At 48.9% G+C, this 15,019-nt stretch overlaps 1 protein-coding gene across 8 annotated transcripts in view; it reads left to right on the top strand.

The window, feature by feature from the left end:
- Window positions 1–1,857: 1,857 nt before the first annotated feature.
- KMT2C (lysine methyltransferase 2C) overlaps window positions 1,858–15,019 on the top strand; it is a 288,474-nt gene continuing 275,312 nt past the window's right edge. For all 8 annotated transcript variants that reach the window (XM_039230732.1, XM_039230740.1, XM_039230739.1 and 5 more), the window contains exon 1: window positions 1,858–2,245. In XM_039230732.1, the coding sequence (XP_039086663.1) occupies window positions 2,085–2,245 (161 nt within the window). In that variant the 5' untranslated portion in view covers window positions 1,858–2,084. The remainder of the gene's footprint in view (window positions 2,246–15,019) is intronic.

The raw sequence follows: 15,019 nt of genomic DNA, 5'->3' as shown, positions 1-15,019 counted from the left end.
GGATTAAACCCTGCAGGAATCCAAATGACTATCTTATTATAGTCCTCATTTCAGCCATTTCAAAAAACAGAAAAACAAAAAACAACACAAAACCGCTTGCAGTTAGCACAGGCTCTGGAAGTCAAACTGTGTGTATACTTTGCCCAATAGGAAGCACAATTCAAAGTTTGTGCTCCGGCCATCGGGAGAAATGGAAGGCGAAGGCGAGCTTCCAGCGCGTCGCGAAGACGGGGCGAGTCCTGAGGAGCAGGGCCGAGCGCGGCCGGCCTGGGGGGCGGCCTGGAGGGGGCGGCCTGGGGTCAGGCTCGCCCGCCCGCTGACGCCCGAGGGCCCCGAGGTCTCCCCCACTTCCCGAGCGCCGGCCGGCAGTGAACGCGAAGGCAGGCGCGGAGGAGCGGCCGCCGCATCCGAATCAGGGTCCAGGAGTCCCCAGGTGTCGCTCGTGCCCGTTCCGAATTCTCGCCCCCTTGGCTCCGGAACGCGTCGCTTCCCGCGCACCGCAACACGCTGCAGGCGGACAATCACGTAGTTGGGTTTTATTGGTGTGCTGTTGTGCCTTCCTGCGCGTCCGTCCCTCAAAATGTCACCGTTCTTTCTGTCTGACAGCCCGGGAAGCCCTCCCCGGCCCAGGTCTTACATGACGGTATAATCACGAAACTCTGCCTGGAACCGGGACGCAGCGAAGTTGCGCCGCCGGCCCGGCCCGCGGGAGCCGGTGCGGCGCGGGCGGGCTCCGTCCCTGCGGCCGCGGGGCGGGCGGGCGGGCGGGCGGCGCGCAGGGGGCCGCGCGGGCTTAGCGGCCGCCGTCGGAGCGTCGCCTCGGGCCGCGCGTTCCCTGGACCCCGATCCCGGACCGCCGCCTCCGCAGCTTGGCGCTCTCCCCGAGCCGGAGCCGGAGCCGGAGTCGCGGCGCAGCCCCGGCCGCCGCGTCAGAGGAGGCGGAGGGGGGCTGGGGGGGGGGCGGGGAGGAGGAGGAGGAGGAGGAGGAGGAGGAGGAGGAGGAGGAGGGAGGAGGGAGGAGGGAGGAGAGCCGGGGAGGAGGGGGACGGGGGAGGGGCGGTGAGGTCAGCGGCGGCGGCGCGTCCGCCGGCGGCGCATGCGCGGAGCGAGCCCTGTGAGTGGCAGCGGCGGCGCGCGGGGCGGTGGGGCCGAGGAGTGGGGGAGGGGGCGGGGGCGTCGCGGCGGCCGTGTGTGGGCGAGACGGCGGCGAGTTTGAGAGGTCTGTGGTGCTGGGCGCCCGGGGGAGACCCGGCGCGGCCCTCGCGCGACGGCCACGGTCGTGTGTGTGTGTCTGTGTGTGGTACACGCACACCCGCAAAACTTCCTCCTCCCCGGCCCGGGAGGGCGGGCGCGGGCGCTGAGGGGCCGGCGCTCGCGCAGCCCGGAACCCACAACAACAACTGGAGCAGCTGTCAAAACTTCGCCGCCGCCGCCCGGCCTGACGCGGCCCGCGCGGGGGAGGGGCGGCCGGCGGAGCCGCGACCCCCGCCCGCCCGCCGCTCCCCGCGGGCCCGCCGTCCCCCGCGCCGCGGCCCCTTTCTCCTCCCGCCGCGGGCGCTGGGGGAGGGGCGCGGGCGCAGCCCCGGCCGGCGCCCCCCGCGCCCCCTCAGTCGCCCCGCCCCGCACCCGCCCGCCCGCCCGCACCGCCCGGCCCCCGCCCGCGCCCCGCCCGCCGCTGCCGCCGCCGCCCGCACCTCCCGCCCGGCCGGCCGGCCCCTCCCTCCCTCCCGCCCGCGCCCCGCCCGCCGCTGCCGCCGCCGCCCGCACCTCCCGCCCGGCCGGCCGGCCCCTCCCTCCCTCCCGCCCGCGCCCCGCCCGCCGCCCGTCGCCCCCCGCCCCCCGCCCGGCCCCTGCGCGCCGAGGTGCGCGCGCCCGCGCGTATGTGTGTGAGTGCGTGTCCTGCTCGCTCCATGTTGCCGCCTCTCCCGGTACCTGCTGCTGCTCCCGGGGCTGCTGGAAATGCGAGAGGCTGAGCCGGGGAGGAGGAACCCGAGCAGCAGCGGCGGCGGCGGCCGCGGCGGCGGCGGCGGGAGGAGCCCCCCAGGAGGAGGACCGGGATCCATGTGTCTTTCCTGGTGACTAGGATGTCGTCGGAGGAGGACAAGAGCGCGGAGCAGCCGCAGCCGCCGCCACCACCCCCCGAGGAGCCCGGAGCCCCGGCCCCGAGCCCCGCAGCCGCAGACAAAAGACCTCGGGGCCGGCCTCGCAAAGATGGCGCTTCCCCTTTCCAGAGAGCCAGAAAGAAGTAAGTTGAGTGTGAGAGAGCCAGGCCGGGAGCCAGCCGCGGCGCCGGGCCGGAGCTGTCACCGGCGCGCCCGGCCCCCCTGCCCCCGCGCGCCCCCGGCCGCCCCCGCGGGGTGGGGGTGGGGCCCGCCCGCCGCGCGGCTCCCGGCCCCCCGGGCGCCCGCCCGCCCCGCGCCCCGCGCCCCCTCGGCGGCCGCCGGCCCGGGCCTCCCGCGGGCGCCCCGCACCGCACTCCGCCCAGCGGGGCCCCGACGGCTCGCGCCGCCGCCGCCGCACTTTACTTTGGAGTTTGGCCCTCGCGCCGGCTGTTCGCGGGGTTGCTCTTTCTGGAGAAATTTCTCGTAGATTCTTCTCGGCCTCGCCGGGTCTTCGGACCGACACACGGCGAGGCGCACGCAGGTCGTCCGCGCCCCGGCGCCTTGTCAACTACAAAGCGGTCCCGCCGCGGGACACTCGCGGAGCTGTCAAAACGCCGCGGCCAGGTGGTCTCGCCGCCCGCCCCGGGGGGGGGGGCAGGAGGGGGGGACGGGGGCGCGGGGGGAGCCGCCGGCCTTTGTCAGCCGGCCGCCCCCGGAACTTTTGTGGCTCCCGGAGCCGGGTTTTCGGCCCCGAACGATCTATTAGGAAGTCGGGGGACTTCTTCCTCTCCCCTCCCCCACCCCGACCCGCACGGCCGCAGGCGCGGCGGCCGCGAGTTGTGCGAGCGCAGCCGGGCCGGGCGCTCGGGCCCGAGGCCGGGGGGCACGCTTACTCGGCGGGGGCCCGCGCCGGGCCGGGGCCCGACTGCCCCCCGCGCCCCCTGCGGGGCCAGGGCCGGCTGTCGCTGGTCGCGGGGCGAGCCGGCATCCCCGAGACGCGGCCTTCCACAGAATGGTTCTTCGGCAACTTTCGCCTGGAGATGAGGAAAAAGCCGTTTCGGTGGCAGCGGGTCGGCCGGCGGCCCCCGAGGGCGCAGGACCGGCGGCGGCCGTCCCGAGTTGGGGGCTGGCGAGGAGTGCTTACTCACGTCGCCGGAGCACCGGGGCGCGGAGCCGTGGGTCGGGGAGGGGCGCGCCGGGGCCGCCGGGCGCTCGGGCGGCGTTGTTGCTCGGGCGCGTTCGCCGGGTCGTAGTGGTGGCACGTTCGGTGAGCGGCGGTGTAGACGCCGGTGTGCGGCGGGGCCGCGCGGTGCGAGGGCCCTGACGCCCGGCTGGGCCCCCTCCTCCTCCTCGCGCGGCGGTGCTCACCGCGAGGGTTCAGGCCCTGTGGCCTGCCTCCATATTTTATTCGCAGCCCTCACCTAGCTGTGACACAGCCGAGAGACGCCGGGACGGGATACTTACGTGGTGGCCTTAGCCGCTTTGTGGCACAAAGTTGGGGTTTGTTGTGCCACCGGCATTGCCGTGAAATGTCTGGTGGGAGATGCCAGGGTCGCTCCCCGTGGACCGGAATTTGGAGAGGGAAGATGGACTTGCAAGCAACTTTGTACTTTGTCGCTTTTTTGTATCCGTTCAAGCAACGCGTGTGAAGGCGTGTTAGGGTTTCAGCTTAGTAACTTCCCATTTCCACTGCTGCTTGTTTTCTTTCCGAATATCGAGTTGGGATCCTTGTATGGTTTCCATTTGCTCTTAATTCCTCTTCCAGGGGCAACAGAGCTAGCTGTGCTGTCATGCCCCTCACCCCTGCACATGCGAGCGTGTGCACGGGCGCGCACACACAAACACACGTGCACACGCAGTTCCCCGACGTGGAAATGAGTTCATTTGTGTTAAGGCAGCCGCTGTGTGCACCGGAAGAAAGGTTGGTTTAGGGTTTTGCCACTTTGTTATTTTAATTTGTATCTCATTTAAAAAAATCTCATGCTATGAATAATAATAATAAAAAAAGGTGGCCCTTGGAGAAATTTAAAAATTTCTACAGAATGATGCTAATGTACCAGGATAAAAACATGAGCACTTTAGAAAACGTTTAATACAATTCTGAGTCTTGAGAGAGTTTTAGTTTTTTCTGTTGGTTGAAAACTGGGGCAGCATTCCTCATGTGAAATTTAGTGGTAACTTTGATGGTTCCAAACTTTTTAGTGAATTTTGAAAAACTAGGTGTGTTTTTTGAAGGGAATGGAATCTCCAGCTGTTTGAGAAACCTGTAAGTGGAGACTGTGGTGTGAACTGGAAAGCGCAGAGAAAGGTTTTCGGTTGTGAATCTCTGGATAGTATTTGGATGCATGCGGAAAAGATCCTGCAGTTACTTGGGTGCTGAAGATCCTGAAAGTGAAACTGCAGTGTGACACATGTAAGTGAGGTTTGTAAAGGCCAAAATTACTTGGAATCACAAATAATTATCTAAGAAATGAAAATTTTTGAGGGAGGGGAGTGCAAAGGAGATAAAAGTTTTTAAATTGTCTATGTTATCTGAATATATGGTCAGTAAGTGGATTTTCTGCTAGAGAAGATGCCTTATGACACTATTTTTTAAAACACTTGCGTATTTGTTTTTGGATTAAAAAAAGGGTGACCATGCACTGCTAATTATAATTTGAGTTTGTTTTTGAATTTTTAATAATTAGATAAGTAAACTTAAGCATTTTCTTGTTTTATATTGTTAGATGAGTTTTGCTTTATCACATTTAAAAAGCAGAGGCTATGTAGTGACTAGTTTTAATTAACCATTGTTATCTTGAAATTATTTACTAAAATCAAGAGTTTTGAACTGAAGCTATTGATCTTAGGGGCAGAGTTTGAAAAGCAGATATATAAATAAGGATTTCCTGTTGAAGGCATGTGAAGTGGAACAGTGAAATTAACATTTGCTTGAGAGATCTCCTTAGCAGTAAGGATTGTTTAATGGGTTATTTGGAAGAGCGTATAATCTTTATTGGAGGGACAGGTCTTTCCATTGATGGAGAAGCTCCTGCCACAGAGTAGGCACATTACTAGAGGTCTAATTGTTTTTCCATAAATACTTAGGAAACTCTACCCAAAGATTTGATTTCATTTTTTCTTCTTTGGAATATATGTTGGCTTTTCTAAATTGGGGAAGACAAGGACTCATTCTACCACACATATATATATATATATACACACATGTATATGTATATATATGTGTGTATATATATATATATATACATGTGTGTATATATATATTATGCAGTCAACAAATTTAATGTTAGGGGTGGGTGTGGGGTGGTGCAGAAGCAGGTGGTGGGGATAGGATTTCTGAGGCACTATCCTTGACCCTTTTTGAAAAAACTCTTTATATTCTGAACTACTTTCTTTTCAGAGGGCAATTACTGTGATTAGAAAGCCACCTTGAGCCAAATTGTTGTAGAAAGTTGGGCACAACCAGTGATGCCATACAAGGGACAAAAAAAAAAAAAAGACTGCTGCAGATGACTGTTGCTATTTCATATTTGAGAGGCCCCTCCCCCAACATTTCTCATTTCCATAGCTGTGAACTTGAAATAATAAAAAAAGGTGTAGTGCCTTGTAGTATATGCAGTTTCATACAACGATATGTAGTCGAAAGATACCACTGTCACTTTTCATGCTTCTTGAGATCATGCAGATTTGTCATTAATATGATGGTAATTCTTTTTCTTATTTTTCAAGCAATTAGATACATGGAAATTTTGGCAATTACTAGCTTCTGGCACTTTGTAGTCATCGAAATGTTTTAATGTACTTGCAAAGCTGGTCCAGGATTGGCAGCCTCTCACCTGTTAGGCGGCTCTTCTCCAGCCTGACCTCATTGTACTTCGCTCTTGGCCCGTTGGTCTTGATCATGGAATCACTAGTGTCTGAGAGCATGTTATTAGTTTGATACACAATTTTATGTTCAGTAGGTTGGTTATTAATATGTCAGCTTAATAATCATGGATTTCCATGTAAACTTAAAGGATCACGATAGTTTATTTTCCCGTTCTGAAAGTAGTGATTTAATACATTTTCTTACTTGTCTCAGTGAATTCTGCGCTGCCAGATTTGTGGTCACTTTGCAGGGGGACAAGACACACTGCTCTGTCCTTCTCCTCTCCCCCACCTTTGTGCAAAACTTCATGGTATTCCCCAGGCTGCAATCAGATATCCTTTGGGCAGTTAGTGACTGTCCAGCCATGTATCCTTAAGCCACTTGCAGATATGACCAAGGAGTTTCATGAAATCTCATTTCCAAAATGCAAATGGTCGGTTCTTAGTTACAGGTAATTAAAGAACATTTTTAAGTGTTTTTTAAAAATGTTTTTTAATTAACTTATTATTTTAATATAACTTATTGTCAGATTGCTTATATACATCACCCAGTGCTCATTCCAATAAGTACCCTTCTCAATGCCCATCACCCATTTTCCCCTCTCTCCCACCACCCTTTTTTTAAAAGATTTATTTTTGAGAGAGAGACACACACACAGAGCATGAGTGGGGGAGGGGCAGAGAGAGAGGGAGACACAGAATCTGAAGCGGGCTCCAGGCTCTCAGCTGTGAGCACAGAGCCCAACATGGGGCTTGATCTCGTAAAAGATGAGATCATGACCTGAGCCAAAGTCGGCGCTTAACGGACTGAGCCACCCAGGTGCTCCAGTTATAGATAATATTAGATGCTTTCCGTGCTTTTCCCTGGTGGGGAGGTGTGAGATACCTTGGGTAAGATTTGATAACAGCTTTTAATCCATGAGATGTTTGGATTGACCATAATTTTTAGCTGGTATAGAATGAATTTACTAGTCTGTGTATGTGTATATTTCTCTTTTATTCTTTATTATGTTGGCCGTCTTTTAATTTCAATAAGCTGATTAATCTTTCTCTTCTTTTTAAAAATTGTCTTTATCATGTTTGTGCCACAGTGTCTATTTTCAGAACTTCTTGGCAGTATGAATTACAAAAGTTAAGGAGTGAAATAGGAACGATTTCTCTGTCTCTTTTGTGATGGCCTGCATATAAACATATGCTTGTGGTTAGTGTGAAGAATTAGTGCAAAGACTTATACTGAATTTATAATGTCCATCTCTCTATTTGCAGAATTTGAAAGATAGAAGAACACAAGAGAGACAGCAATGACACAGCTCTTTTTGCGCTTTCTCTAGGAAAAAAAACATGTAAAAAATGGGAGAATAGACTTTGCTTTTGCTGTTAATTTTGTGATAGTAGTAACTATGTATGATACACAAGTGCTGAAATTGTTTAAGAAGTCCAGAAAATATTCTTCTGTAACTTTTTAGATCTTTCATTTGGAACATGATTTTCAAAGAGCATGTACGTGTTAAGTGCATGTTGGGATAGACAATCAACTTTGGAAGAAGCTTCGCTGTGGCCAAGAGGGGTCTGCAGAGATTTGGAGGAAGCAATACTTGAGTTAGACCTTGAAGGACTGATAGAGTTGAGCCAAGCACAGTATGAAAGTAGAGAGTGTTCTGGGGTAGCAACGTGAGTAAAACTATTGAGACGGGAAGCATAAAATGCTTTTTCTTGGTGGAGTGTGACTAGAACAGAGGTTTAATGTGGGAGTTGGGGCCATGCCATGATGGTCCTTGAATACCAGGCTAATGAGTTTGGGTTTTGTAGTCCAGGGGTTATAAACTGTTTACAGGGACCAGGTAGGTAATTTAAATGATTGCGTGCAGCTTGTAAGATCCTGAATGACAGCTGACATAACTTAAGGTCTTGAGTTGGGGAAGAAATGGTGAGTAAAAATAGCCTGAAGGGTTCCAGCAGTCTGTGCCTTGCTTAGGTGCAACTGATAGACAATTCTGGCTGGTGGTTGCCATGTGAGACCGTGGCATGTTGTTTCTAGATACTCTGGGTTTTCAACAGAGACTGGAAACTTGGAATTTTATGCGAAATCTCTGGATTTTCAAGTATCTTCAGTTAAGACCTCAAACACTGTTTGGGACTATCCCTTCTGGGTTCGGTTTAATCTGTGGACTACCACTGGGTTACAGGTCTTCAGCCTCTGCTTTATGCCCAGGTTATTTTATTTTTAAATAAAAGTTTTAAAAGCAGGTATTTGTAGTCTTCCGGAGGATAGCAATGCTATTAAATTACTTTGTATTCTGTGTGTATTTTCTATAGTTGAATGTAGGTAGGTACTCTAATACTTGGTGATTTGATGGCAACTATTTTAGGAAAGCCACCCTGATAATAGTATGAAGAGAGAAGTTCCTGGAGGCAGAGATTAACAGGCTGCTGCAATAGTCATGGTGTCAGGTGATCAAGGCAGATGGTATATGGTTGGTAATGTGGATAGAAAGGAAGAGAGATTCAGTCAGTGCAGAGGGGAATTTTGAAGTTTCTGCCATTGGATGTCTAGGGAATAGAAATGTCTGGAGTGTTTGGGGTGTAGCATTGGAGTTTGGGAGCTGGATTAGGATAGATGATTAAAGATGTGACTTCCTTGAAATCACTGAGAATATGGACAGTGTGTGTAATATAGTAAAAGAATTAGGGTGCTTGCTTGTCCTAGGAATTGGGGGGTGGGTAGGAAGTGACCAAGAAAGCCCATAAAAATTAGAAAGGAAATCAGAAGATATTCCTACAAATGGGCAAGTATGTACATGCAGAGATGCTCATGGCAGCAGGGAAGAGTAGAAAACTAGTAGAAATTGGCCACGGAAAAATACCTATCAGTGGACCGCGATGCGATTTCTATCAGGACAGAACTGGGCCTGTGGGTACCAAAGTAGGAGAGTGTCTACGATGCATATGTTGACTTGAGGAAAAATTTTCTAAAAGTTGCAAAGCAGTAAGTGTAGTATTCACTTTGTAAAAAGCACACAACCCCAAAATGTGCATGTGTTTTGTGTATAGAACATTATTTGGAAGAATACATAACATTATTAATACTTCCAGGGAGGGTATACCTTTGTACGTACTTTATGCAATATTTAAAAAGCCAGTAACTTGAAACCATAAACTTTTTAAATGTTTATTATTTTGAGAGAGAGAGAGAGTGCGTGCAAGTGGGGAAGGGGGAAGGGACAGAGAGAGAGAGGGAGGAAGACACAGAATCCAAAGCAGGTTCCAGACTCTGAGCTGTCAGCACAGAGCCCGACATGGGGCTCAAACTCACAAACCATGAGATTGTGACCTGAGCCGAAGTCGGATGGTTAACCGACTGAACCACCCAGGTGCCCCTTGAAACCATAACCTTGTTTTACAAATGTGAAAACCAAGTTGGGGGGACTTCACGGATTCTGACACCAAGATTATCAGAATTCAGAATCGGTCCCCCAACTTATTAACGTTTGATCTTGGGAAGTTAGCTGAACTTTTTCTGCCTTGGTTGCCTCATCTGCAAAGTGGACATACTGGCGGACTTAGTTTAGGATAATTGTGAATTACTGTATGTGTAGAACTTAGAATGGTGTCGGGCACAAACTAAGTGCTATTAAGAGGTACTGTTATAAGAATTTGCTAATATTTGTCATTGCCACTATCATCAGTTATCATCAATCAAGCATTTGCCTGATATCGTAGAACTTGTTACTGTCATGAGATGCCAAACTCACCCTAAAAATGTCATGGCATAAAATAATGCAGTAGTTATTGGGGGTGGGGCTGGGGACGATAAAGATTTCCTTTCTGTACAGCTGTCCCTAATAAAGCCGAAAAGAACACAGATAAAAAGCTAGGTCAGCAGAAATCTCTATAGAATGTTTCTTATTATGAGTAACACATGAAAAGCAACAAAAGCAAGTCCCTAAGAGCTGTGGATACACTACTGTTACTACAAAATCATTACAAAGTTTTCATCATCCAGGACTTGTGAATGTGGTCATAGTGCTCTTTTTACATTAGAACTCTGCTAACTCTGTTTATATTAGTGGGTCTTCCTAAATGAGACTTCCTATCAGGTGATTTTAAAGTGATTTCTTAGGTCTTTAATACTGGGTCACTTTTATTTTTTTTATTTTTTATTTTTTTAAATGTTTTATTTATTTTTGAGAGCGAGCGAGCAGGGGAGGGGCAGAGAGAGAGGGAGACACAGAATGGGAAACAGGCTCCAGGCTCTGAACTAGCTGTCAGCACAGAGCCCGACGCGGGGCTCGAACCCACGAACCGTGAGGTCATGACCTGAGCCCAAGTCGGACGCTCAACCGACTGAGCCACCCAGGCGCCCCTGGGTCACTTTTAACCTTTACATCTCAGTGTAATCATTTACATTAGCCACGGCATAGTTCACAGTGGAAGTCTGCAGTCTGTGGTGGTGGTAATTCAGTCTTGTAGTGAAGCTAAGCAAAAAGCAACCAGCCAACTTCCTTGACTTCCTAATCTTTGGAATGCTAATGGCAGGTACCACAGGGCCTCCGTAAGCCACCAGTTGCATATGAAATAACAATCTGAAACATATTAAAGAATTAACTGTATTCTGTACCTTAAAGCTCTCATCATCTAATTGTCCTACCAAGATCAAAGTATTTAGTCAGTATTGTCAAGTGTTTTTCATATCAGGCTTAGGTACTTAGAGTCATAGAATGTTAAAACCAGATGAGCATTCTAAGGACATGTAGTTTAACCCCTCATTTTACAGACAGCCGGAGCCTCAGCCTCGGAGAGGTGATAGCATGCTATAGGTCAGGCGTCAAGGTCTTAACCTGCAGGGTAAATAAAGGGGGAGAAGGTGGTCTGGCACTTTGGGTACCCCCGGGGAACCATGCCTGCTGGAATTTATGCTGTTGTACACTCGCCTCCCCACGCGTCTTGGGTAGCCCCATGACTAACCAGTAGAATGCGGCAGAAATGACACTGGGTTAGTTTGGGGCCTAAGCTTAAGAAGGCCGGGAACTTCCGCTTTTGCACACTTGGGAGCCCGAGTCACACATAAGAAGTCAGATCCTGCCCTGCTGGAGAGCCCACGTGGAGAGGGAGGGGTTCTAGGAGATCACTTGAAGACAGAGGCGCAGCTGTCCCACCCAGGGCCCCGGCTGAGTTCGGCCCGTCGTCCAGTGCCTAGCTGGACACAGCCGCACAGGGGCCGTTGGGGAGCCTGCGGAGGCACCAGGTGGCTGAGTGCAGCCCGTGTTGCAAAACTGTGAATAAATAAAATGGTGGTGGTTTTCATCTGTTGGATTTTGTGGTGGTTTGTTATATATCAATATAAAATGGAAGCAGATGGTTTTACAAATTAAGGGACTGTAAGAACAAAAACTATTTGAGATACAAATGATAATCATTATTCTCCAACTTCTTTTACTGAGATAGTTACATGAGGCTGCCCGCTACCCTCTGCCCCTCATTTCACTAAGGTACTTTGAAATAGAAGTAGATTTTTATTATTGGGTCATGTAAATGGTATTTAAAAAATGTACTTGTACTGTGTAGATGGCACTAGTTAGATAATTTGTAATGGGAAGATAAAACAATTATGATCAACTTTCAAAAAGATACGATTTTACCTTTTTGACTTTTACAGAGGTCTTCTACGTATCTGGAGGTGTGTGGACTCTGTGTCAGGATACCTGGTTCTCTTCCTGGGTCTGGATTAAGTTCGTTTTTATGTGATAGAAAACCTCTACGTAACAGTGATTTGAATAGGAATGTTTACTTCTCTCGCGTCCCAGTCTGGAGGGTAGGTGCTAGCGCCGGTGTGGTCCCTCTGCGTTGCAGAGTCATCGGGGGCTGGGTTCCTTCTATCTCATTGCTCAGACATTTCTAGAATATGGCCTTTGCCCTCAGATTCCATGGTGGCTCCTAGAGGCTTAGTCATTACATTACATCCATGTCCATGGAAGTGGAACGGAAGAAGGGTAGGCCCAGGGCGCAATTTCTGTCATTAACCCACCATTCTGAAAAGTGCCCTATGCCACCTAGTCATGTGGCTGGCCATAAGTGGCTGCAAAGGAGGCTGGCACTGTCATCCTGCAGCCGAGTGCATTGCTGCCTAGAATAGATTTAGAGTGTTGTTGCTAAGGGAGGGATGGACGTGCAGAAGCAGCCGGTAGTCTCCACCACTGTGAGCAACCAGCTTGTGTCTGGAGGCTGAGGTTTTCTCCTGTGCGAGAACGAGGGTACTGGAGCACTCGAGATGGCAGATAGACCTCGTACTGAGGGCCAGCTGCCAGGTGGTGACCACTGAGGGTTCTGTTGAACCCGCCCGAGTCCCTGGGTTTTGGCCTCAGCAGGGTGAGGAAGTCACTGAACTATTTACTTTGGGTGAATAGGGGAATAATAGCGTGCTGTCATTTATATGCTGCCCCTGCTTAGCCTTTTTTTTTTTTTTTTAAATGTGCAGTTATTTTAACTTTAAAAATCTTTTCACTGAAAATATTTGCTGATTTTGCTAACCTTTGGACTATATATTTTTTCTTCTTAAAAGTATCCTGAAATTCATTCCATATTTAAAAAGTCTGCTAATAAACCTGAGTCCCAACTTTGTGCAGAACATTCTCAAATGTGGACATTGGGATTATGCAGAGGGATATTAAGCCCCTTGACACTGTGTCTCTCAGAAAAGCAGGAAGATGTGGGGGTGACGGACAGCGTCAGGCCTCCGTTGTCTCGGTCAGTAGCAGTTGATTTCCTGCTCGTGCTCCGTGTGCATCCCTGGCCGGCCGGGAGCGTTTGTTCTACCCCACATTACACCCAGGCTGAGGGACACGCCATCCCTGTCTCCCCCTGTTGCCAGGGCAGGACAAAGAGAACTTTCGTGGGTAGTGCTCTGGCTCGTAAAGTCCTGAAGCTGTGGCACCTGGCACTTCTGTTTACACTTCATTGGCCTGAGAAGGTCACATGGTGGCGCCTAACTTCAAGAGGGCACAGAAATGACGTCCTATCGTATTTCTGGAGAGAGAACTAGAAGTATTCGGTGAAGAGCACTAATAAACACCACACAGGGTAACATCTATTTTCATCCAAAAATTCGTATTTCACTTTGGACTTTGTTTAGCTACCTAGAATTGAATGTGACCATCTGGTAGACTGCTGCACCACAGCGTATTAATTAAGGGGATGTGTTTAATAATACTGTTACACGTACAGAACATTTTCCAGAGGTAGGAATAATGGAGGAGGCTTAGGACTTGGGCTCTTGATTCTTTCTCTACTGTACTTCATGCTTGGTTCCTTTTTCCACCCACCTGAGAGGAGGAAAGGCAGGAAATGTTAAAATTGGTATGTAATATTAGTGAGATTATAGGTGACTTAAAATCTGTTGTTTTCCCAAAATAAGTTTTTGTAGCATATGCTTTATTTTTCAGTCAGGGTTCCTTTGTCTGTTTTCCATGAACTTTAAAGAGCATGTACTATGCAACGTACACAGGAGAAACCAGAATAAGACGGTCCCTGCCCTCAGTTTCTGCGGATTCAGTGTACACTATCATGGAGAACGACAAATCCTGTAATGGAAGATTGTGGAACGTGCCAGGAAGCTTCGAGAAGGAGGAACTTAAGGCAGGGGAATTGAAGAAAAGAAAATATCTGAGCTGAGTCTTAAAGGATGAAAACAAACTTGACTGAAGAGAACAACTAGTCCATGGCCATTAAGGGTTAGATGCTTCTAGGGCTTTCCCAGAAGGGCTAACAGTCACACGCGGTGGGGTCCTTAGTTCAGATGAAGGAACTGTTCCAGGAAGACCATGTAGTTGGAAAGCGATGGAGTCAGGATTTGGATCTAGGTGTGTCCAACTCTGGTCTCTGATTTTTACGAATATCTGATCCAACATTCAGCTGTGAGATGAATGAAGTTGGAGGATCTGTGCAGCATGGTGACTGTAGTGGATAGCCATGTACCATGTAATTGGAATTTGCTGAAAGAGGAGAAGATAAATATGTGAGTTGGTGGATGTATTAATTCACTAGATAGGAGGAATCCTTTCACAATATGTATGTGTATCAAATAATGATATACACTTGACATATCTTACAGTTTTGCAGTTATACCTCAATAAAGTTTTTTTTTTTTTTTTTAAAAAAACTCACCAAACCAACTAAACCAAACATAACAAAAAAAAATCCCAACAGTTTAGTATGTGAGAAAATGAGGAAAGGAAAGTAAATTGGGAATTCTGAATTTTTACTGTAGGCAGTAGGGAGCCTGTGAAGATTTTAAACAGAAGAGTAACAGTGTATCTTAGCTAGAAAATAACCTTGGCAGGTAGATGATGGTACAGAGTGAGTATATACCCCATCTATCATGTTACAGGGACCAGAATGAGAACCATAAGAAATTTTACATTCTTTTTCATCAAGAAATAATACTTGCTTAACTTTTATTTCAAATTATCCAGCCTCAGAACTAGAAAGAACTTCACAATCCTCAATTCCAGTGTCTTTGATTTATGGATTAGGAAACAAAGTGCCAACCGGCAGGCCTGACATCTTAGATTACCCTTTAAAGATCAAGAGTCTTTTTTTTTTTTTTTTTTTTTTTCCAGTTACTGGTACTTATCCTAGGTTCCATTAGTTAACGACCAAATGTAGACCTGTGCCTGGAATAATGTCTTTGAGGTCCATCCATGCTGTTGCATTTATTAGTAGTTTGTTTCTTTAGTAGTATTCCAAAACCACATTTTATCAGTTCACAATTGATGGACTTTTGGATGGTTTCCAATATTTTGTCTACTGTGAATAATGCTGTGAGCATTTAGATAAAGGTTTTGGACAAATGGCTTCATTTCTCTGGGTAGATACCTAAGAATAGAAATTGCTTGGTTATATATGGTTAGTGTATCTTTTATCTTTTTTTTTTTTTTTTAAGAAACTTACAGACTTTTCCAAAGTTCCTGTACCATTTTACATTCTCATTAGCATTGTATGAAGGTTCATATCCTTGCTAATGCTTGGAGTTGTAAACTTTTGTAATTTAAGCT

This window comes from Hyaena hyaena, unplaced genomic scaffold (assembly GCF_003009895.1).
Source record: "Hyaena hyaena isolate Hyena2069 unplaced genomic scaffold, ASM300989v1 scaffold_50, whole genome shotgun sequence".
Taxonomy (NCBI): Eukaryota; Metazoa; Chordata; class Mammalia; order Carnivora; family Hyaenidae; genus Hyaena; species Hyaena hyaena.
This window is presented reverse-complemented; position numbering and strand designations above follow the sequence as displayed.